Source organism: Macrobrachium rosenbergii, chromosome 33 (genome assembly GCF_040412425.1).
Source record: "Macrobrachium rosenbergii isolate ZJJX-2024 chromosome 33, ASM4041242v1, whole genome shotgun sequence".
Classification (NCBI taxonomy): Eukaryota; Metazoa; Arthropoda; class Malacostraca; order Decapoda; family Palaemonidae; genus Macrobrachium; species Macrobrachium rosenbergii.
Genome location: NC_089773.1, coordinates 10178117 through 10202500, shown reverse-complemented (window position 1 = coordinate 10202500; position 24384 = coordinate 10178117). Strand labels below are relative to the sequence as shown.

The 24384-nt window shown below is 38.6% G+C and overlaps 4 protein-coding genes and 1 long non-coding RNA gene across 6 annotated transcripts in view; 2 read left to right on the top strand and 3 right to left on the bottom strand.

The window, feature by feature from the left end:
• Positions 1 to 1315, top strand: part of LOC136855748 (uncharacterized) — a 2076-nt gene extending 761 nt beyond the window's left edge. Inside the window, exons 2-3 of the mRNA XM_067133110.1 lie at positions 406 to 488; positions 737 to 1315. Coding sequence (XP_066989211.1) covers positions 406 to 488; positions 737 to 1127 — 474 coding nt within the window. The 3' untranslated portion in view covers positions 1128 to 1315. The remainder of the gene's footprint in view (positions 1 to 405; positions 489 to 736) is intronic.
• A 1134-nt stretch (positions 1316 to 2449) lies between these two features.
• LOC136855910 (uncharacterized) overlaps positions 2450 to 24384 on the top strand; it is a 44051-nt gene continuing 22116 nt past the window's right edge. Inside the window, exon 1 of one of the 2 annotated variants that reach the window (XR_010858172.1) lies at positions 2450 to 2582. This is a non-coding gene — a long non-coding RNA (uncharacterized lncRNA). The remainder of the gene's footprint in view (positions 2583 to 24384) is intronic. The other variant, XR_010858171.1, reaches the window with a different exon arrangement.
• On the bottom strand, positions 5937 to 8006 carry LOC136855747 (uncharacterized). Its single transcript, XM_067133108.1, has 3 exons — positions 7853 to 8006; positions 6757 to 6839; positions 5937 to 6513 (listed from the first exon to the last, which is right to left on the bottom strand). Exons 1-3 carry the CDS (start codon positions 7961 to 7963, stop codon positions 6126 to 6128), a joined length of 582 nt encoding a protein of 193 aa, XP_066989209.1. The 5' UTR covers positions 7964 to 8006; the 3' UTR covers positions 5937 to 6125.
• Positions 10237 to 12633, bottom strand: LOC136855746 (uncharacterized). Its single transcript, XM_067133107.1, has 3 exons — positions 12456 to 12633; positions 11262 to 11347; positions 10237 to 10948 (listed from the first exon to the last, which is right to left on the bottom strand). The coding sequence occupies exons 1-3, from the start codon at positions 12462 to 12464 to the stop codon at positions 10498 to 10500; spliced, it is 546 nt and encodes a 181-aa protein (XP_066989208.1). The 5' UTR covers positions 12465 to 12633; the 3' UTR covers positions 10237 to 10497.
• On the bottom strand, positions 16682 to 18658 carry LOC136855745 (calphotin-like). Its single transcript, XM_067133106.1, has 3 exons — positions 18522 to 18658; positions 17694 to 17779; positions 16682 to 17520 (listed from the first exon to the last, which is right to left on the bottom strand). Exons 1-3 carry the CDS (start codon positions 18528 to 18530, stop codon positions 16995 to 16997), a joined length of 621 nt encoding a protein of 206 aa, XP_066989207.1. The 5' UTR covers positions 18531 to 18658; the 3' UTR covers positions 16682 to 16994.

Sequence of the window (24384 nt, the reverse complement as noted above, 5' to 3'; positions counted from 1 at the left end):
TGTGCACAATACTTATGTGTCCAATTCTCATACAATGAATAGTAGTTTCCCTTCTTGGTTTATGACTGTACTTCATAAAGAGCTGATTTCATTATTTCCAGTATTTTCTAATGGCTTCCAACCAAACCCTCCCAAAAGGTATTATGAAAGTTTTCAGTTGCTAGAAATGTTTATTTTCATCTTTGACTGTTTCAGACCTTGAAGGTGTGAGTGTTAACAGGTTTTGTAGTGTGTTTATTGATTCAAAGTAGCTGTATAGATTTTGTATATTCATCTGTTCTCAGATGTTATAGACTAGTTATAGATTCATATGGTGGATCTTGTTACACCTGTCATGCGTGAATATTCCCACTTCCCACCTTTAACAAATATACAATCATTAAGTTGATTTTCTCACCATTTCAGGTATTCCTGCTGGCGTTTGTAGGACTAGCGAGCTGCAGAGTAGCTTTCCGCGACAGGGACGAAGACTTCAGGATTAAATACTCGTAAGTTTGACAAAATTAGAGATGACCGTTAATTGCAGTATCTTCACTTTAACATGCAAACCATTTATCAGGTTTTCTAGGCATGCAGTGATTATTAAGGGTATGACTGCAATAGCCTGAATAGAACAAGGCCAATCATATAAATTTAAATGGACATTCGAGTCATTTGCTGGTAACAGCCTAGATTGGCTACACTGTTGCCTTAAGAATGTTGGTTTCTAAGTGAAAGTTCTGCCTTGTGTTTGCAGATATGACGACGATGACTACGAGAGGGATGTAGATTTCGATGATGACGACAGGCCTAGGCTGGTTTCTTCAACTTTCATTCGACGAGAAGAACCAGTGCGTTATGTCCAAGTAGAAACTGAACGACCTCGGTTCAGGACCGAATTCGTGGAAGCTGAGGCCGCAAGACCTGTCTACACCAACGTTGTACCCGTGAGGGCAGAACCCGCAGCTAATGTCGTCACTCAGTACTTCCGTGCTGAGCCTAACGTGGTCTCCAGTCCAGTGGTGACGGTTCCTGTTGCCCGAGGAGTTGGCAGCGTCTTTGAATCTCGTCCTAGGTCTACATTCATTACCGAGAGGAGGGATGTCTTCAGGCCCTCTGATGACAACTTCAGCCGTGAGGACAAATAAGGCTCAGTCTCTTGGTACTTTGGTAATATGTTTGGACGAAACGGATCTTCCTGAGGGACTTGGAATCTGGAATGGTTGTCACCTTCGAAAATGAATGCTCTTAACCCTTTTCTTCTCTCAGATTTTATCTATATTCTTCAAATTCTAAGTAAATGATATCAAAATAAAGTTACAAAGGTATAGAACAATTGTTTCTTTGTTGCTGAATGGAATACCCTTATATAATTTTTCTGGAAACACATTTGCTCCGTCTTTTGAGCTTTGCAGAGCTACAGAACCCTTGCAATAGTCTTCAACCTTAAAAGTTAAAAGACTTACTTAATATTTGTCCCGTCTACATATGCTTGGCAAAATGACACAGTCCCACTTCATAAATTTGTATCTAATTACTTGAAAAATTGGTCAAAATTGACAACTCATATCTCTTGAAAACTGGCTACCTGGAAAACCTGAGTGATACCACATGGATTTTACACACCCTCCTTTCGGATGACCCAGGAAAGAGGATAATTACCCTACTCGTCTCAGCACTTGGAGAGAAAACCTGCTCTCAAGTTCATAAGTGTCACCAAGCACGATTTATTTAGATTCAAAATATTAAGACAAAAATTGTTTGCTATCTAAATCACTATATCTCGGAACCAACTTCCATCCAATGGTGAATTGTAATTGATAAGTGCTTCTGCCCTAGCAAGAATTCAGAGTTGGGCCTTTGACTTAGAAAAAAAAAACAGTAGGTAGTCGACTTTGAACACTTGGCTATCAAGAGATGTAAGTTGAATTCGACTTGTCGAATTCCCATGATGATTGCTGATCGGTAGTCTTATATAGTGTAAAAGCAATCAGTGTGTAATCCAAACTGGATATAAATCTCATGTATTGTTATATTGTTTCATATGAATAGGGTTCATTTTCTGAGTAATAGAACAATAATAATAATACATCTAAAACTGTAAAGTATTTTAGGAAACTGTAAAACTTTCAGTATGAGAACGAACATTATTTTTTTCGGCAATGTACACTAAACGGATGAATATTTAAACTATGCATATAAATTCCCATCTGAAAGGAATCCCAAAAAACCCACGTATAAAAATCAGAACAGAAATAATCCCAGTATCATCCAATAACAATAGGAAGTCATTTTATTATGCGTTACACTCAAGCAAACACAAATAATCACAGTATTAATTAATAACAAGAGCAAGGTAAGTTTTTATTATGCATCTCTCATACAATTCTGCAGCCGTTTCACACCAAAGCCCAGAGATCGAGACGAAGATTCTCAAGAAGAAGAAGAGCGACAGTTTTGTTTACGTTTCAGGTTACTTCGTTTGACGTCTGTCAGTAGAGAGTCAAGAGGTTATGACTGCACGTCTTAATTCTTCTCTTAGTTTAATATTCCGTGTTACCGCAAACTTTGCTTCTTCCAGAATCAGCCACCATCTAACGAAGGTGTGTATAAAATATACGATTATTTGATTTTCTTATATGTTTATGTTTAGTTATATATATTGTTCACCCTTCTGCAGTGAAGGTTTTTATTGACGCCGGTTCAAACCAAGGATAATGAAATGGAGGCCATGTTCTTGTCACTGCAGAATTCATTTTTAACCTTGGTCGTTTGTTGTAAAGTAATGAAGAAAGAGCAAATTTTGGTCTAAATTTCATTTTTAATTGATTGGTCTTTTGATTTTAAATTGTCATTTGAAGAAATTATAGAATGGTCAAATAAATATAAGGTTTTCACTGTTAATTGTATAATGTCATTCTGTACCAAAAGGCAGACTAGAATAAATATTCAAATTTAGGAGGTTTTACTGTTGTTGTGATTTTTCCTTTGCTACAAACTGTGAAGAAAGGCACCCTAGGTATAAATATTTAGGTTTCCAGGAGATTTTATATTGTCACTCCTACCAATAATAGAAGGGCAAAATTTTGGCCTGTTTTGTTTTGAATTATTTGGTCTTTTGCTGCAAATTCTTGACTGAAGTCCCCCAAAAACTACAAATTACAAGGGTAGCTGAAATATTCAGCCTCGGTGACAATTATCGTATAGAAATAGCGTTATGAACTTTTGTGGTACGATTTAATAGTTATGTAGTAATAAAATATGAACACTTAAAACGCATAAGAACGACTTGAGGGGGTACAGTACCCACCCAAATTCAGCAATGATGACCTAAATCCGATCTGATATGGTTAGTGTAGTGACATTGTCAAATTTTGAAATAATTTCGGGCTAAGCTGGCTGTCCGCGGTGAGCTAGCCTATGGCAATTGACGTTTTCCTGTGTTATTTTACCTGCTGAACAAGAATTTAAAATAATATTTTGGCAGTCAGTTGTAACTAAAATGTAATTGACCTTGAAAACTACACGTCTGTACCAGTGGGCCACACACAGCTCAAGGGTAAATTACAGTTTAGCAGCAGCCGACTGGCAAAGTATTACCTTAAACTCTTGTAAAGCAAGTAAAATAACATAGAAAAACGTCTAGCTCCACTGCACACTATTCGAAGCTTTCGTAAACGGGAAACAAAACATTACCATTCCGATTTCAACTTGGGTGGCCTCTATAGGTGGTCGTGGCAGAATGGCGCTGCGAGCCTTATCTGCACTTTTTAAGATTCATGGCAAGCTCGTATGTTCTGGCAAGAGGTAATTACTTTAAATTCTTGTTCAGCAAGTAAAATAACACAGGAAAATGTCAATTGCCAGTCTCTCGCAGCTCTCACTAAGCACAGAAAACTGTCAGCTGCTGATTGGTGAACCAAAAGCTAGCACATGCGTGTTAAGGCTTAGAATCAGCAGTACTAGTAATGAATGAAAAGTGCCTTTGGAACGGCTCCTGCTATCCATTTATTCGCCCTTCTTTTTATGCTTGTTTTTGGTGTTCCAAATGACATATATAACAGGAAATACAACAATAAGGTACCCAAACCTTTTCCCTAGTTATTTACCCCACCAAAATCCCTGAATTCTCAATGGGTCCCCCTTACTGTTAGCTATTCCTGAAAGGGTTTTACCATGCCCAAACCCCAATTCCCAATGGGTCCCCTTTACTGTCAGCTACAGTTCTAAGGTAATTTACAGCTTAATTACATTTGACCGCCAAAATATTACTTTAAATTCTTGTTCAACAGGTAAAGTTCTATAGAAAAACGTCAACTACCATAGCCTAGCTCACCGCGGACAGCCAGCTTATATCTACCTTAATTTTTCACAGTTTTATGTCCCAGATGATTTTGTCATATTAAATATCAGAGTGCATTGGGGACTATCCGAGTGATAGGTAATTTCAAAATAAGGTTGGCTAGGTCAGGCATGGTGCCCAAGTTTAGGTTAGGCTTGGATAATATAGGCAAGATAAGTGTGTCACCAAGTTAGGTTAGGCTTGGATAATATAGGCAAGATAAGTGTGTCACCAGGTTTAGGTTAGGCTTGGATAATATAGGCAAGATAAGTGTTTCATAATCTTACGTGTTATACACACCTTCGTCACCACCGTTAGATGGTGGTTGATTCTGGAATAAGCAAAGGTTGCGGTAACGCAGAGTATTAAACTAAACGTAAACGAAACTGTTGCTTTTCTTCTTCTTGAGAGTCTTTGTCGTGATCTCAGGGCTTTGGTGTGAAACGGCTGCAGAATTGTATAGATAAAATGCGTAATAAAAAACTTACCTTCCTCTTGATATTAGTTAATACTGTGATTATTTCTGTTGCCATGAGTATAATGCATAATAAACACCTGTCTATCTGTTGTTGTTAGTTAATAGTGGAATTATTTCTGTTCTGTTTTTTATACGAGGGTTTTTTGGGATTCCTTTGAGCTGGGAATTTATATTTCATAACGTGTACCAAATGAATATATTTGTTCATTTATCAATGGTTTACCTATTCATCTGCTTAGTGTACAATACCGAAAAACTTAATGTTCGTTCCCATACTGAAAGTTTAACAGTTCCCTAAAATACTTTGCAGCTTTAGGCTGAATGTATAATGATAATAATAATAATAATAATAATAATAATAATAATAATAATAATAATAATAATAATAATTCTTCTTCTTCTTCAGAAGATGAACCCTATTCATATGGAACAATATGACAATACATGAGATTCATATCCATATTGGATTATACACTGATTGTTTTAACACAAACTCTTATAAACCCTACCAATCAGCAGTCATCGTGGAATTCAACAACAGTCGAATTCAGCTTACATCTCTTGATAGCCAAGTGTTCGAAGTCGACTGCCTACTGTTTTTTCTAAGTCAAAGGCCCAAGTCTGACTCCTGGCTGGGGCAGAAGTACTTATCAGTTATAATCACTCTTGGATATAAGTTAGTTCCGAGGTATATTACTTTCGATAGCAAACGATTTTTGTGTCTTAATACTTTTGAATCTAAATAAATCATGCTTGGTGACACTCGTGAACTTGAGAGCAGGTTTTCTCTCCAAGTGCTGAGACGAGTAGGGTAATTATCCTCTTTCCTGGGTTATCTGAAAGGAGGGTGTGTAAAATCCATGTGGTATCACTCAGGTTTTCCAAGTAGCCAGTTTTCAAGAGATATGAATTGTCAATTTTGACCAATTTTTCAAGTAATTAGATACAATTCTATGAAGTGGGACTGTGTCATTTTGCCAAGCATATGTAGACGAGACAAATATTCACTGCAAGTCTTTTAACTTAAGGTTGAAGACTGTTGCAATGGTTCTGTAGCTCTGCAAAGCTCAAAAGACGGAGTAAATGTGTTTCCAGAAAAATTATATAAGGGTATTCCATTCAGCAACAGAGAAACAATTGTTCTATACCTTTGTAACTTTATTTTGATATCATTTACTAGATTTTTTGAAGAATATAGATAAAATCTGAGAGAAGAAAAGGGTTAAGAGCATTCATTTTCGAAGGTGACAACCATTCCAGATTCCAAGTCCCTCAGGAAGATCCGTTTCGTCCAAACATATTACCAAAGTACCAAGAGACTGAGCCTTATTTGTCCTCAAGGCTGAAGTCATCAGAGGGCCTGAAGACATCCCTCCTCTCGGTAATGAAAGTAGACCTAGGACGAGATTCAAAGACGCTGCCAACTCCCCGGGCGACAGGAACCGTCACCACTGGACTGGAGACCACGTTAGGCTCAGCACGGAAGTACTGAGTGACGACATTAGCTGCGGGTTCTGCCCTCACGGGTACAACGTTGGTGTAGACAGGTCTTGCGGCCTCAACTTCCACGAATTCGGTCCTGAACCGAGGTCGTTCAGTTTCCACGTGGACATAACGCACTGGTTCTTCTCGTCGAATGAAAGTTGAAGAAACCAGCCTAGGCCTGTCGTCATCATCGAAATCTACATCCCTCTCGTAGTCATCGTCGTCATATCTGCAAACACAAGGCGGAACTTTCACTTAGAAACCAACATTCTTAAGGCAACAGTGTAGCCAATCAAGGCTGTTACCAGCAAATGACTTAAATGTTCATTTAAATTTATATGATTGGCCTTATTTTATTCAGGCTATTGCAGTCATAGCCTTAATAATCACAGCATGCCTAGAAAATCTGATAAATGGTTTGCATGTTAAAGATACTGCAATTAACGGTCATCTCTAATTTTGTCAAACTTACGAGTATTTAATCCTGAAGTCTTCGTCCCTGTCGCGGAAAACTACTCTGCAGCTCGCCAGTCCTACAAACGCCAGCAGGAATACCTGAAATGGTGAGAAAATCAACTTCATGATTGTAAGGCATTTGTTAAAGGTGAGAAGGGAGAATATTCTCGCATGACAGGTGTAACAAGATTCAGCATGTGAACCTATGATCAGTCTATAACATCTGAGAACAGATGAATATACAGTTTCTATACAGCTACTTTGGATCAATAAATATACTACAAAACCTGTTAACACTCACACCTTCAAGGTCTGAAACATTCAAAGATGAAAATAAACATTTCTAGTAACAGAAAATTTTCATAATACCTTTTGGGAGGGTTGGGGAAATAATGAAATCAGCTCTTTATGAAGTACAGTCATAAACCAAGAAGGGAAATTGCTATTCATTGCACGAGAATTGGACACATATGTATGGTACATAGGTCTGAATTGCTTTGCAACCACAGTAATTCGCAATAGGTGTTCATTCTTGTGACTATGTGACTCTGGCTAATCAAGCATCCTAGTCCTTGGGACTTTGTGGATATATCCTCTGAGTGCCCAGATGAGGAGGGTAATTACCCTCTTCTAATGTTCTCGAAGATATTGTTAGTTGCTATAATTCTAAAATCAATAATCGATTAGTTTCCATACAAAAAACCAAATACATTCAACCTCTCTCAAATAATAATGGCCCTAACTATTGCTTATGTAGTCAATAATACCCCCAATTCATGCCTATGATATCAAAAATGCCATAAATAACTAACTATCCAACCAAACCACACAGCCATTAATCTCTTCCTATCCAAGCTTCAACCTCCCAGATAACATATTTAGGCGGATGTAAAGAACGAGTTACCCCAGGACTGATTTCAAGAACATTCATAGCTAGATCAGTCTCATCCATGCTATAAGGCAAACGCCTGGATGGGTGACCAACCCGTGCTACCAGATAAACCTCATCCCGTCACTTAAGTAGCCTCATTGCTAAAGAGTGTGAGGCCTGTAGTTAAAGAATGGGTATGTACTGAGAGAGTAAAGAGATAGCTAGACAGATGGGGACTCACAATCTTCATTTTGACGAGATATTCGAAGAGAGAGAGAGACTCGATGATGTCAAAACCAAAGGGGCTTTCGAATGCTGGTTGTACTCGAGACTTCCCGACTTTTATACCCATCTGGGCATCGACAGGCAACAGACGTCTTTTGTTTTGTTTATGCCTCAAAAGACAGGTACCCCAGGGAGAACGATGGGGGCGGCTGTGGGGTGGGAAAGGGGAGGGCGCTCTGGAAGTCGAAAAGTGGGCGACGATTAGATAATTTTATGCACCAAAGTGGAATTTTCTCGATCTTTTAAAGAAGAATAATCTCTTTTTTTTCTAATGTTTTTTTTTGATTCGTGTACCGTTCAGAGTTCAATTGCAGACCGGTAATAGGTTCTCTGACGTAAGCTTTAGTTATCAAAAAACCCTTTTATTATTATTTATTGTTTTTTTTTATCTATGACATTTCTGTGAAGAAAGGCAGACTAGGTCTAAATATTTAGGTTTCCAGATTTTATATTGTCACTCCTACCAATAATAGAAGGTGGAAATTTTGACTTTTTTTTTTTTTAATCGATGGGTGTTTTGCTGCAAATTGCTGTGATTTCAAACCACCTCCTTACTGAAGCCCCAAAACTACAAATTACCAGGGTAGCTGAAATATTCGGCCTCTGCGACAATTAAAGGATAGAAGTAGATTTATGAACTTTTGTGGTAAGCTTTATTAGTATGTATTAGTAAAATATAAATACAAACACATATTGAGTACGTTGGGGGTTACAGTACCCTCCCAATTTCAACAGCAATGACCTGTATCCAATCTAATCAGGTTGATGTATTAATTTTATCACTTTGCTATAAATTTTCGTAATTTTATGTTCATGATAGGTCATTTCAGTGTTAGGTTGGCTGGGTATCCAATCTAATCTTGGTTGATGATAGTGTAATTTTTTGGGAACTTTGTGTCACGGAGTTTATAAACATTTAATTCCCATTTGAGGGTAAAGTTTTCGAAACCATTAATCACATTTCTTAAAATATTAAATGTTTTAAAGTTTCTTAGAACATTTTCGACGTTTGTTTCTTAAATAAATGACCTGTCAAACCACACCTAACCTAACCTAGCCTAGCCTAGCCTAGGGTATCAGATTCTGACCCCAGTGCATGATATTAGGTTGAACCCATTCCAAAAACTTACCTTAATCTTAATTAGGACCATCAATGGGATTTACGTCTTTGTATTTCACTCATAATGTTTTCCCCCCACCCAGAAACCCCACATTCCCACTGAGGTCCCCCAGATTGTAGGATATAAGGGTGGGGTCCACTATCTATAAAAATATTGATTTTCTAATGAACTGAATGTCAGGAACGTTCCCAGCTCACTTTAAAACACAGGAAAATAATTTTTTCAAGTCCAAAATACAATAATGGTTTAAAGAAAAATCTTACTAATTTTTTTATGCAACTATTAGTAAATGTTGCTTTTGAAATTTTAACCGAGTGTAAAATAAAATGGAGGTCTTGCTTGCAGTAACAGTCCTTAAACTAACTCAGATCTAAGGCACAAAAAATAGGAGTGAAACGCAGAGATGCATCCTAATTAACCCAAAATAAACTAATTAATCTCATGAAAATTAACCTAACCTGACCTAGAATGCCACTGTTGTGTTAAATCTTGCCTAACTAGCCTGCAAAACTGAAAAAATCTTAGCTTCATAACTAATGACATTGGCAGGTCATGGCCAGACCTCAACTTAACCTAACCTGAAACCTAGGCCTAAGAGAATTGTTTCCAAGTGGGGTCCAATTCTTGTTAGAAACATGACTGAGTGTTGCTGTAGATGAGTTGGCTCCATTCTAAATACAGAAGCTAAATTTGACAGGTATTGACACAACTGTGTTGAAATAATTTATTTCTCTTAATGATTGAGTAGGTAAAGTCTATTCAATTCAAAAGAAGGCAAAGGTTCGAATGGTAACTAGGAAAGCTACTTTGCACTATTATATCTGTACTTAAGTTCATTGTTTTCTGAATATTTTCAAAATTGGATGGGTTCAAAGGTTCAATAGGACTTATAAAAATTCTCTAACCTACAGTAACTAGGTTCCTTTAAACTTATTTTGCTAATACATTCAGATATCTTGCTTGTGGTACTGGTGTGACTGGAACAATTCAGTTACGAAAATGTCAAGTAAGCTAACTAATATTTAATGCTAGAGACCTAATGTAATTTTTAATCCAATTCTCTTTAACATATAAAAATTTTTCACTGGGATGGATTGTGAATTTTTCACTGGGAATGGATTGTGCAAAGGGAGGACAACTCTTGTTTCATAATACTTGAGGAAAGATTTACATTAAAAATTGTAAAACTTTAAAGAATATATAGATCTTTATTCTCTTGTAATTTACAAATTTTAGGACGGTTTAAAAGGAGAGAGCGTGAAGAAAGGTCAAAGTGAAAATGAAGAAAGCTAAGGAAAAAGTAACACAAAATTCAGGAAAACAGCAATACTGTAATTGCTTAGAATCATGAAGTGTAAATGGGGACAATTATGGCGAACATTTCAGTCAAAGAATTAGTCAGAGTAGAGATGTGAGCTCAATAGTAGGAGGTTTCTTAGATAATGCAAAGTCATCAAAACGCTTCCATGACTTTTGGCATCTATTCCTCCAAGCTGTCATCCTTAGACTTGGTGAAGAAATGCCTGCGCTCTGTAACAAGAGTAGGCCTGGCTTGTTCCACAACCAAAGGAGCAGCAGGAGCCTGGTGTCTCGCAACGCTAGTACTAGCAACCACTGGAATAGGCCCAGCGTTGGCAAACTGGGTGACAACATTGGCCTTAGGAATGGCCCGTTCCAGGACGAAGATTTGTGACTGTGGAGCTGCAGGGACAACCTGTTGCTGTGTGAAAACTGGAGCAGGTGGTGCTACAGGTCTAGGTAGTTCCACTCCCACGACGTTTGTCCTGAACTGTGTTGTAGGGGCGACTCCAGCCTGGACAAATTGGATGGGGTTAGGTTGCTGGACCACTGGAGCTGCAAATTCCCTCAGAAATGTTTGTGGCCTGTCGTCATAATCTACTTCGACTTCCCGGTCGAAGTCATCGTCAAACCTGGGAAAAGATGTTTTGTGAATCCACTAAAATTCCTTATGTTAAATATTTTAGAAACTGGTAAATCTTCCAGTTAAATGTTTAAATCTGTTGAATAAAAAAATGCAAATATGGCTTCCCAAATGATACAACATTTGAATCTACAAAGTTTTTACTTACTGGATTTACCTAGAAGAGGAAAGAAAATGTAAAAAATTAAATTATTTATATAGACCATCTTCTTAGGGAAGATAGTCCACTAGGTCAGGCCATTGTATAATGCAACCTTAACTATTCAATCCACTTTGCGAATTGAGTTTTGACTCTCACTTACGAATATTTGACCTTCACATCCCTGTCAACATCTCTTAGAAAGGTAAGGCGACAGCTCGCTAGACCAATAAGCGCCAGGAACACTACCTGTAGATAGAAAATCAATGCGAATTAGGAAGATAAACAATTATATACACACACATATATATATGAGTTGTTATGACAGTAGTTAAACCTCATTTCCCGAGCAGGATTTGAATCCAGTAGGTCGAAGTTCAAAGCACACAGACTGCACTAAAGGGAAACGCCTGTGGTATCCCACATGGATATTAGTTCTGCCTTTGTACCTACAAGCTGTTTGCCCCAAATATCCATTCAGTATAAATGCTATTGTAAAATACATTATATAATACTGTATATACACAGGCTAATATAACAAGCAATGAAATGAGAGGACTGAGCCTCAGCTTCCTAGGCAGGTTAGAGCTCGTATCCAGGAAGCTCTCTTGAGTTACAAGCTCGTATTGATACTGACTTTGCTTGGAGAAAATCTTTCTTTTCTTCTGCTTGTAAGTCGGTGCTACTCATGTCCCCATCTGCTATTGGCCTTAAGTGGTCAACAATCCTGTGTGATTGTAACTCAGAAGAGTCTAGATGTGAGTTCAAATCCTTATCAAGAACTGAGGTTCAGTGCTTTCAGTTACCTGTCATACATATATGTATATATGTGTATATATATATAAGTAGTATATATTGATATACAAATTTCTGACTCACAAAGGGATCAAACCAAGTTCTTTCAATTGATAGGCAAGGGCTCTGCCAACTGGTGGCTCAGTTGGCAGCGCCCTTTGCTTTTCAGTTGAGACCTGGGTTCGATCCTGATGTCAGTCAAATTAATTTCTGTTCTGCATTCTGTTATGTTCTAGATATATATATTATTTATATAGATTATATATATATATATATATATATATATATATATATATATATATATATATATATATATATATATATATATATATATATATATATATGTGTGTGTGTGTGTGTACGTATAAAGAGCGTAAAGTATATCTTTGTACTATATGTGTAGTTTTGCCAGTATACATTGTTGCTAAGGTCATATATGTAAACATATATTTAGAGAGAGTAAGCTGTATATAAATTGAGAGAGAGAGAGAGAGAGAGAGAGAGAGAGAGAGAGAGAGAGAGAGAGAGAGAGAGAGAGAGAGAGAAAGAATCTTATTCTCACAGCCTTCATGATGATGATGATGATGAAGTAAGACCGGGAGGAGAAGAAGAAGGATGATTTCAAGTCGAAGGGAGCGAATTCGACCGCTAACTGCCGCTTGTCCCGAATCCCTTCTCCTTATATATACCTGGACAAAGGCCGCGATTTTCTTTTGTTTCCCTTTTTTGTGCTTGTACTTAGTTGCTTTGAAGCAGGGCAAGTAGCTAAGGGAATGGGGGGGAGAGACCACTAGCTTGCGTAGGCAGAGAGGGAAGGACCTTAGGAATCAGTACTAGAAACGAGTTAGTAATTCTGTTTCTATATTATCTTGGATTTTTTCCTTGTTTTTTTTTTGTAGCTGCTTTGGTGCTTACGAGATCTTATAAGAGTTCCAGGTTAGGATTCACTGGCGAATTTTTTTTCCCCTGATAATATATGAAATTAGTGTAGGAATTTATCTTGCTTTTTTCAGGCCTTGTACGCTGACGATCATTAAATCAAGGTAAGCTTGTTCCAGTCGCAGATTTTTTCAGGATATTTTTTTTCACGTATTTCGGAAAATATCGAAGGCACGTGTGCGTATGCGTGTGCATCAATTCATGCATACACAATTTCTTCATATCTACAGCTAGTAACCAAGTAACAAGGGCTCTTGCGTTGTTCATATTGTGCATTTATTAATATTTTTAATGGTAAGGGAGCACGGGAATTGAAAATGAGGGGGGCTGGGGGTGGCTAGCGTGAAAATTTCTTGTAGGAAGAGAAGCCACCAATTTATGAAAGACTTAGGTCTAAGGACCTTGTTTGTGTACGAGGTAGGGAGAGTCAGGGGCTGAAAGCATGAACTTTGAAGTATGTAGTTGTCAGGTAATAAGTGTGTTTCTGCACTTAACGTTTCTTTGTGTCTTCATTCGGTGTCTTACACTTCCTTTCAATCTTCTGACCAAGGTATTACATGTACATCGTTATTACTCTGTGTTTTTAAGGCTCTGAAACTGGAGTGAAAGGTTTTTTGTACTTTTGTGAAGGGTTGGGCCTAAAGAAAGAGGCTAGTTGTGGTTATAATCAGGAACTGTCATGATAGTTTTATCTGTTAGTGTGCACCTGTCAGGTGGTAAATGTAATTGTACCTTTAAGTGGCACTTTTTATCAAAAGTTAGTGCTTTATATTTGCCTTAGTCATCCTAGACAAGGTAGGATATGCTTTTCACTTTTTACAAATTCCCTTTCTGTACATCTGTATGGCTTAATCTTTCCCAGAGAATGATTTTATTCCAGGAGTTTCTCGAGTGAAGGTGCCATTTCAACTTTTAACTTCTCCTCTAAAGGGTTCCCAGCAGGCTAACGAAAGCCTCCATCTTTCAATTTTCATGGAAGCATTGTTCCTCCTGGCCATTAGTGTCTATTAGTCTCTCACTTCGGCAGCTAACCTTTTGTATGGCATCTGAAGCTCTTCAGCCGTCAGGTCAAGAAATTGGACACATGAACCACTCACATTTTAGCCTATATTCTACTACCATTTGTGCTGTTTTTAAATCTGCATGGACTCACTGTACTGCTATGCATCAAGGAAGGAACGTTAGACTTATTGTACTAAGAAAATCTGTCATGTTGATCTCGTCTCCAATGCAAGAAATAAATCTGTTTCTTTGCCAGTGAAGTCTCCCAAACTTTCTTCCTCCCTTTAGTACTAGTGGATATAGATCTTTCGGTGCTACTCCTAGGTGCTAGTACTAAACACCGTTTGGTAAATGTAAAGTAGACGGCAGCACGAAGATATCGTTTATAAGTATAATTTGTCGACCACACAATATAGAAATGGGTGTATATAATACTTTGATCCCCCGGGTGGCTAGTACTGAAGACGGCGTCCCATGGAGCTTCCGCCATGTTTAGTACTACTCCAATGTGTTAGTACTAAACACGGCGTCCCATGGAGCTTCCGCCACGTTTAGAACTAGCAGCTGGGAGTAGGTGACGCTTAGATAACAAGACAAAGCAGCACCGATCTTTCTTTCTAGTGAAAGGGCTGCACTCTTTGGCCCACATTCACAAGCCAGCTCTTCTGATCATCTTGCTTCGCCTGCCGAATACCGCGTTCTCCCTGATATTCTCAGCGACCAGACGAAGCATTAACGTGTACTTGGAGGGTGACCTTTGAGGAGGACCGTCAATAGATGGGATAGGCAGGGTATGTGAGGCAAATGCGATTTTATTGAAAGTTTTCCCCGGGGGATTGAACAATGAGGACTTCAGTATTAATGGGGTAGTAACCCAGTTAATGGAATAAAATTCACGCCGTTTTCTTTGTAGAAATGAGGTTATTCAGTGTTCGCCTAAGCTCGAGAGAGAGAGAGAGAGAGAGAGAGAGAGAGAGAGAGAGAGAGAGAGAGAGAGAGAGAGAGAGAGAGAGAGAGAGAATTCGATGTCCTGCATAAAAAAAGGTTCCCTTGTTGTGGGTTGTTAGACACCTAAAATGCGTCGTTGTAGACCTTAGGTCTTTTCTGATCTTAGAACAAGGTTCCGGCCATTCGGCAGTCTCCGTAGGGGGTTAGTGCCGTCACTTCACCTCACGTGGTGCACTGTAGGCATTACTAAAGGTTCTTTGCAGCGTCTATTCCATAGGCCCCTAGCTGCAACCCCTTTGATTCCATTTACTGTACCTCCATTCATGTTCTCTTTCTTCCATCGTACTATCGATTGTTTCATAATGTAACTGTTAAAGGTTTTCCTCCTGTTACACCTTTCTAAACCTTTCTACTCTGTTTCCTATTCAGCGCTGAATGACCTCATAGGCCCCAGCGCTTGGCCTAAATACTACATTCCATATGTCGAATTCAGGTTCAGTACTATAATATTATGTAAAGGTTAGGTTAGGTTTGATACCCTGATTTCTAGGCATAATATATCACTATCGAATTCACTATACCTTGGATACTGGTGAGGGCATCTGATATTCAAGTATACCCATCTGTCACTGAATCTAAGCCTAACTAATAATAACTTACTCTTTTGGGTGTAAGTCATTCCCAGGGTCTAGTGAATTCAATGGTAAGTGATGTCTGGGGCTTAATATTTGTATAAAAAGTCGTGTATATGTATATATATATATATATATATATATATATATATATATATATATATATAGTATATATATTTATATATATATATATATGATAAAATCCACGAAGGAAACGGAAACACTGGAGTGCTGCGAGGCCTTTCGACACTACGTCCTTTACTTAGCAGACTGCTAAGTAAAGGATGTATGTAGTGTCGAAAGGCCTCGCAGCACTCCAGTGTTTCCGTTTTCCTTCGTGGATTTTATCTTTATTTTATATATTCATCACGTTCCATATTTTCGTGATTCAGTTATACATACATATATATATATATATATATATATATATATATATATATATATATATATATATATATATATATATATATATATGCCATAATTCAATGTAGAATTTTCAATTTTCATTCGAAATTGAAACTGAACGCAGCTCGAGGCATTCATGTTTCTTAAAGATTTCTTTTTCCAATTTACTTGGACGCAAGTTTTTGTCAATACTGATTACACTTCTCTCGTTTTCCTGAGAAGCTCACCATTGGCAGTATCCTGTTTTGGCGTAGCCTTTGGGAATCTCAAAATCATGGATTTTATTTATTTTCCGAAGGTGCTAAGATAAATCTGCCCTGGGTAACTTTTTTGATATTGCCGTTGGTATATCATTCATTCTCACTTGGTTGTATCCCGTTGGGGGGGTATTGTCGTCAGTGCACCTCACGTGGTGCACTGTAGGCATTACTTATGGTTCTTTGCAGCGTCCCTTAGCTGCAACCACTTTTATTCCTTTTACTGTACCTCCATTCATATTACCTTTCTCCTATCTTACTTTCCATCCTTTCCTAACAGCTGTTACAACATTCTCCTCAGCGTTGAATGACCTTCATAGGTCCCAGCGCTTCGCTTTTGGCCTCAAGTTTACATTGAAATTCCAATTCCACAGTGGCTATATTATATATTATTTTTGTAAATAAGTCTGATTGTAAACATCGTTTACAAGAACGAAAACCACTTTGATTTTTGACAAAAACCGTCACAGTCACAACAGATTTGACAGAGATGACCTTTATTTTACAGATTGGACCTTTATTTATAACCAGTGTTTTATCTGCCGGTTCATCTCGCTAACAAGTGATTAGGTTATTTGGGAAAATTTCTCATTGAAACCACGAAGTCTTGGAAGAATATATATATATATATATATATATATTTATGCTCCTCTAAGATACAAATTTCAAATTAGCTTTCACAGAGACAGATAAAGAAAAGAAAATAAAGGAAGATAAGTAACTCTGAAAGTAAAATGAATATTTAACTATAGTTAGATATATAAAAATAGGTAAGAATCATAAACTGTAGAAGTTACATGTTAAGGTAGAGCAGTTAGGCCTAACAAGAAATCTTGGTAGGCGTGTCGGCCTTTGCCAGGAGTCGGGAGACATCGTCCCTCTACCAAAGTCATTATATTAAAGCTTCCTCTTGTCATCCTATTCCTCCTTGCTGTCATCCCTGGACCTAAAGACATGGGTCCTTTCTTCGATAAAAGTAGCCCTAGGCGGAGTCACAATGGGCACACCGGGGGCTGCAATCAATGGAGCAGAAACCCCAGGTGTCACAAAGCTAGTACCAGCGACCACTGGAACAGGCTGGGCATTGACGTACTGGGTGACAACATTGGCCCTTGGAGGTGAAACCACTGGGACGACTCGCTCTTGGACGAAGACTGGAGTCTGTGGTACCACAGAGAATTCGGGCTGGGCGATAGCTTGGGGCACAGAAGCCACGAACTGCACGGGTGTTGATTCAGTATTCACCTGGACAACTGCCTGTCTGGGTGGCGCCACTTGGACGACGCTTGTTCTGAACTGTGGCGCGGGAGCAGCGCTGACCTGGACGAATTGGTGGACGGGTTCTGGGCGGCTCTGGACGACTGGAGCTACGAGGGGCCTCAAAATCGTGGCGGGTCTGTCGTCGAAATCGACTTCGACTTCCCTGTCGTGGTCGTCATCAAACCTGAAGAGGAGATAGATGGTGGCTCAGCCTAAAATGTCAGATAGAGCAGAACTGATGGATATCACAAGGTGCCCTTTCGTCAGAGACATCGCTGACTATTGTATAGTACTAAACATACAAGTGACCCTTTTTTAAGACCTGAATTGAAAAAGAAATGTTGCTTTTCAACTTACGAGTATTTGACCTTGATATCCCTATCAGCATCTTGCAGAAGAGTAATGCGGCAGCTGGCTAGACCAATGAGCGTCAGCAACACTACCTGCAGACAGGAAATTAGGCAAGATTAAGTAGACATAGTTATATATATAAATATGTGTATGTAAATAACTGGAAGTCTCCTAAAAGTCCAGTTGTTATGATAAATGCCACATTAGCTAGAAGTTCTAGCTTCTGTCCAGTGAGAAGTGGATTATTTAGGTAACTCTGTAGAATCTCATTGTGCCTCTGATGGCCTTGCAGAGAATGGTAGCTAAAACATTCTTGAACCACACATTTTTTTAGAAATTGGGTTGCAGATCTCGATCCCACATCCTTGTAAGATAGAGAACGTACCCAAAAAAACGGACAAAAAAACAATTATGATACTTAGAAATAAACACATTCATCTTATAGTTGCTAGATTCTTAGAGTACAATCCTGATTTGCGCTTGAAACCTTTTCTGTTGAACTAAAGGGTAAACTAAAGGGTAGTCGACAGTGTTGGGTTGCAGCCTAGTGGTATTGGGCATGTGGCTAGCAACCTCATCGCCAAATACTTTGAAGATCAAAGGGTTACTACCCATTTAAACCATCCCTCTAAAATAAAGACCCATTTGAAAATAAATTTCATCATGCATACTTTGACACCACTGGTGAATGTGAATATTGCCAGAGAACTTTGTTGCAGTACACATACATTTTGAGAGAGAGAGAGAGAGAGAGAGAGAGAGAGAGAGAGAGAGAGAGAGAGAGAGAGAGAGAGAGAGAGAGAGAGAGAGAGAGGGAGAGAATCTTATCCTCACAGCCTTCATGATGTCGATGATGTAGACTCAGGCAGACCCGCCCAGGAGAAGAAGGATTTCAAGTTGAAGGGAGCGAAGTCAACCGCTAACTGCTGCTTGATCCTGAATTCCTTCTCCTTATATACCGGGACAGGGACTGAGATTTTCTTCTGTTTCTTTTTGTTTTCGTGCCTTTATTTAGTTGCTTTGAGGCAGGGTAAGTGGCAGGAAGGGAGAGGGAAGGGTCTTAGGAGCGAAATAGGTGGTGTGTTCTCATGGCGGGAAAAACGGGTTACTGGTTTGGGATGTCATAATTTTTTCCCCTCCATTTTTTATTGATGCTGAAGTGCTTTTGAGATCCTGGGATTATTTTTGCTAAGGCCTATTGGCACGGTGGTTATTTTAGTCCGTGCTTTTAAAGATTTTTCTCTCCATTTTTTTTAACAAAGCAAATTGTTGTTGTTGAACATATAGTACCGTTGAGATTAAATTTTTTATACCAACAATTTGGAACGTAAGGAGAACAAAAGTTCCTTGTGTTCTGCTGAGAAAAAAATCTAGCTTCACTTTGTTTATGTTTGGTTCTAAGTACAGCCCTCCACAGGGATAATTCCCTCTCTGGCGGGCCCCTGTACGTTTTCAAAATGCGGCGCTTCTTATATTTTTTTATAATCTTTCAGTCAGTGTTTTCTCGTCAGTATCGTAGCTCCTGCAGAAGAGGAGAGTCTTTAGTTCTTTTTTAAATTTGCTTTCTTCTTGTGTGATCTTCACTTCAGACGGTATTTTGTTGTATATATAGTCTTGGTGCGCAGTGTACAAATGCTCTCTCTCTCGCCTGACTTACAGTTTGTTCTAGGTTCAAATAGCCTATATGCTTCACTTGCGTGTCTGATTACAATATTCATGTCGGGTCTAAAGAAGCTTAAGCAGTTTCTCAGATATGTTATACCGTGGTTCTGAACATAAAGTTCAACCAAGTCATACAACACTTTTTTTCCTAATTACAGCTGTAGTGAATGTTCTCAACTTATTTATCTAAATGTTTTTTCATTTAATGTTTTCTGTTGTAAAATCTGACTATTCTCATGCATGCCAATATTTTTAATGATATCACTAGTGACTGGTCCAGCTCCTTCCAGTAATTGGTCTTATAGTGTGACTTTCCAGATATAATATTTTATATTTGTACACACACACACACACACACACACACACACACACACACACACACACACACACAAAAGCTTAACCACTTTCTAACAGGCAGCGCGATAATTCTGTACTCAGCAATTGCTTTTCTGTTCCCAGGACGTAATTTTAGCAGTACTCCCGTCAAAGTTTTCTCTTTCTGGAAAAGTTCTTAACCAAAATCAGCTGAATGAGTAGACTAATTGCAGTTTTTAGCTGAAACAAGCAATGCCATCTTAACTTTGTTTTATTCAAGTTTCTGGTAACTTTCTTTACCGGAGGTTGTAGCCGATAGCTTTTGTTTTAGGTAACTCTCTCACTACTTGGTGTCTCAAGCGAGTCACTGCTTATTTGCTGGTTATAGCTTTTTAGTTATGTATGGCAACTTATTCATCAAAAGTGGTCGCTTGTTTTTATATCTTGCCTGTGAGGTGGAGAATTAGGATGAAGGAGAGTAATACTGACAGAATTTTGTATCAATCTGAAAGTTGATAATTTTTTATTTTCAAGAGGATGTGCTCTCGGCAATTTTATCTATGGAAAAAAAAGCATCCTTTCGACGAACTGATTTTTTTTATTAGAAAAAAATTATTTTAGCGAATTTCCTTGTCGTCGAAATATTCATTGGACAGTTTTTATTTTTGCGAATCATTCAGGTTAAAGTTGTTTTGTTTTACCTTGCCAGACAGACACTTGGGACGTGTCTCCGATGCATAAGACAAAAAGCTAGGACTAAGAGAGACTAAATGAATAATAAGTAGCTTAAAATATTTATAGATAAACGGTTGATATGCACTAATCTGCAGAGTAAAGTTTGATAAAAAAAAAAAAGATGTTTGATATTATCCAGTTTACAGCAATTAGATTTTCTTCCCAAATTTTTTTTTTCTTTCGATCCGAGCTTAGCTTGTCACCAAGGGATTATAACTGTAAAGTTTGTCATGTTTTCGAACGGCGACAGTCAGAATTATTCACGAAAATAATACACGTTCGCTTCAGGTATTTCAATGGGGTCGTATCTTCTGCTATTAAAAAAATGAAGGTGAGTTTCTTCATAGTGTATGTCGCATAAGTGTATGCTCTCTCTCTCTCTCTCTCTCTCTCTCTCTCTCTCTCTCTCTCTCTCTCTCTCTCTCTCTCTCGGAAAGTAAGTAGTCCCACGTTCAACTCATGATATGGGCGCAGTTCCTTGAAGTCTAATATGTCTATTAACTTGCCGAATTATTACCTGGTTGTTATTCGACAGATGTGGGTCGTAGTTGGAGGGCCTCGACGAGGCAATTCTCTCGTCATGTGGATGAAACCATTCATAATATATACATGATTCTCCTTCCCAGACCCGAATACTTTTTGTCAGCCATTAAAAGTACACACATTTCTCTCTCTCTCTCTCTCTCTCTCTCTCTCTCTCTCTCTCTCTCTCTCTCTCTCTCTCTCTCTCTCTCTCTCTCTCTCTCCGTAGGCCTCTGTTTATTTTCAAAATTCAATGGCCCCTGTGGTGGGCTTGTTCCATACGAATAGGGTTCGTCTTCTGAATAATAATAAATAATAATAATAATAATAATAATAATAATAATAATAATAATAATAATAATAATAATAAAAGATTCAGAATACAAAGCTACCTTATTGGTATTCATTCTATAGTATCTGTTTATAAATGATTTAATATTTCCACCACAGAGGAAGTTGCCAAAGGTAAGGAGGGCCACCTAATATAATGATAAAATAAAATAATAATAGACCAAGTACGCCAGCGGCCATTTAGACTTGTTTCAACGAACCTTGTTAAACTTTGGTAATTTCAAACGGACCTGTCCCAAAACCGGCCGGTATAACAGACCTAAACTTACATACCCCCATTTTGGAGCCCAGGGTCACTTGCCTACACACCTATATTTAAAACACTCGACCCGCTTGTAGCCCCAAAACGAAATTGGAACCTGGGTAAATCCCCCATCCGGGGACCAGAGATTGAGAGTTATTACTCGTCACAAAGGAAACAGGACCAGCCTCGTAATGAACTGGTCCAATATCCTCAAGGACAGCGTCTCGAAAGACAACGGAAGACGTAAAGAAGAAGTTTCTTCTATTAAAAGTAGTTAGTGACACTTGCATGTTAATCTGCGTCTGAGTAATAGCTGCAGTCTACCTTTGCCTGACCCTTTGTTTTTCTGACTTGTAATGCTGTACCTCCGTGTGCTCATTCATCATTCGAACAATTCTTCGTCCATTTTTTATTACTTATTCAGCTTCTATTCTGTAAGAGCTAGATCTGCATTTCTATTTGTGTTTTTACATATATTTTGCCTTTAGAGTTCTCCCTATTACAGATCAGGAAGATTTGGTCTGTGGTAGCTTAATTTCTAAGCTTCTTGAACCACAGATGCCCAGTTTATGACGGCAAAATAACAAAAACAGTTACATTCTACGTTTATAATTGCTTTGGATTATTTTTACATCATCCATCTTAGAGTGGCCATTTTGATGCCCACTGCCAAAATAAGCTTATCATGGAATACTCTCCCCCTTTGAGTATGGCCCAGTGCTTCTGGAATACATCGTAGGCCTAACGTATGCAATAATATGCTACCTCCTACCTGACCGAGGGGACATAGGTCTATGGACCGTCCCTTTTCTAATTACACACAGGGATGCATACTAACCTAATCTAACCTTGCTTAGGTCATGGCATCCTACCTGGTTGGGGGTTCAGCCTAATCTAATTTAGCCTAGATCATGGCATCCTTCCTGTCTGGGGCCTTAGCTTAATCTGCCCAAGAATAGCCATTTTAACATCCTTGTAACGTTTAGCAGTTTGCCTTAATACCCCCGCCCCCCATCCTCCAATATCCAAAGCAGTTTTCGGGGGAGGATAAAGATTTTTGAGATTAGGCCAGCCTTGTGCTGGCACGGGCTCCTGCTGTTGGGCAGCCCGATTGAGACAGTTGTTCTACTCCTTACTTGGCTAGACCCTGAGTTTTGGGGATCCTACGTTTCCTGTCGTGTAATTACCGCTGTCAAAATGCCCCACGAGAATGTAAAAGTGAAAACACACTTTTATAATTACCAGTTAGAGTGGTACTCGACGTCGATGGTATATTTTATGAGACGCCAGATATACATAAGCCTATCAGTCATTCTGTAACGGATCGGCTGATAACAATCACTGGTGCTACTCCGAGGTGCTAGTACTAAACACCGTAAGATAAATGTAAAGTAGACGGCCTGACGAAGATATCGTTTATTAATATAATTTATCGACCACACAACATAGAAATGGGTGTATATAATACTTAGATCCCCGAGGGGCTAGTACTAACCACGGTCTCCCAAGGAGCTTCCGCCATGTATAGTACTAGCACCTCGGAGTAGGTGAACCCAGTTATTACCTTTTTATGTTATTTTTCCATATTTAGCATTTTGGTTAATTTTGCAATATAACCCGGGCTTTCATGAAAGACAAGATAGAAAGAAATGGAGAAAGAGGGGTATGAGATTTAACCCATTTAGAAATCAGTGACTTATCGCCTGGAGGAAAATATATATATATACATTTTTGTATGTTCCAGATTTGAAATGAGGAATAATGACAGCCTCAAATAACTAAATAATGACAGCTTCTAATAGCTATAGAAGTCGGTGTTCACATAAGATTATCGGAAATGCATTCGAGCTAGAATTCTGGCAACATTCGAGCGTATTTTTTTTATACAATGCCACTTAAATGAAAAGTGATTCAGAAAATTTACAGGATCTTTCCTAGATAGTGACCCCCACAGGTTTTATAAAACCCGGTATGTATCCACCCTTGCAGCGTGTTTAGTACAAGCCCGTTATGCATGACCGTAAAAACACAAACAAAAGACTGTAAATATCATAAAGATAATGACCCCCAAGAAACATTGTCCTAGAAATGAACCCCCGAAAACCCTTGTGTGTCACCATCTTGGAAAGACCCAATGTACATAATTTCAAATTTGCAGATATAACAGACTCGTGTTACTTTCATGTTTTGAAATAAATGTCCTGTTTATGACTTTAAAAAAGCAGGTAGCAACACGTTGTCAACTATGTAACGCCAGATAACCTGCACTAAATGTCAGTTCCTGTCAAAAGCAAGGTGTGTCATTCGTACAAGAATTTTTGCCTGTTGTGAGTTGATTGCGAACGCTTCCGGTCTGTAATATGGGCGCCTCATCTCTCTCTTTCTTTCTTTCTTTTTAGTCTGTATCAAAGGCAGATCTGAGAAGGGTACTCGTTAAACGCAACATAAATCCAGTATCTCGTTCGCCCCAGTCTGACTCAAAAGAGAGAGAGAGAGACCTCTAGCCTCTAGACCGTGTCAAAAGCTGCCCCAGAGGCCTTCAACAACCGCGTGACGTCATAGAGCGGGAACCGCCGTGTAACGGTCGTCCAGATTACACACGGATGCTCGGACCAAGTGTCCAAATTCAAATGGACTGTCAGTCACGTATTTTCAAATTGTCTTCCTTACTTACCTGAATCGAAATTAATTGAATATAGAATTTAGGCCTATGAGGTCATTCAGCACTGAAACGGAAATTGACAGTAAAATGCTTGAAAAGTGTAACTGGAATGAATTGTTAGGAGAGGCTGGAAAGTAAGATGGAAGAAAGGGAATATGAAAGGAGGAACAGTAAAATGAACGAAAGGGGTTGCAGCTATGGGTCAA

Bases quoted from the DNA above. Each gene is read 5' to 3' on its own strand.
- LOC136855747 (XM_067133108.1), bottom strand. From the start codon at position 7,963: ATGGGTATAAAAGTCGGGAAGTCTCGAGTACAACCAGCATTCGAAAGC. The intron at 6,840-7,852 runs GTGAGTCCCCAT...TCACCATTTCAG, and splicing joins ATCTCGTCAAAATGAAGATT to GTATTCCTGCTGGCGTTTGT. The intron at 6,514-6,756 runs GTAAGTTTGACA...TTGTGTTTGCAG, and splicing joins GACTTCAGGATTAAATACTC to ATATGACGACGATGACTACG.
- LOC136855746 (XM_067133107.1), bottom strand. The intron at 10,949-11,261 runs GTAAGTGAGAGT...ATCTTTTCCCAG, and splicing joins GATGTGAAGGTCAAATATTC to GTTTGACGATGACTTCGACC.
- LOC136855745 (XM_067133106.1), bottom strand. The intron at 17,521-17,693 runs GTAAGTTGAAAA...TCTCCTCTTCAG, and splicing joins GATATCAAGGTCAAATACTC to GTTTGATGACGACCACGACA.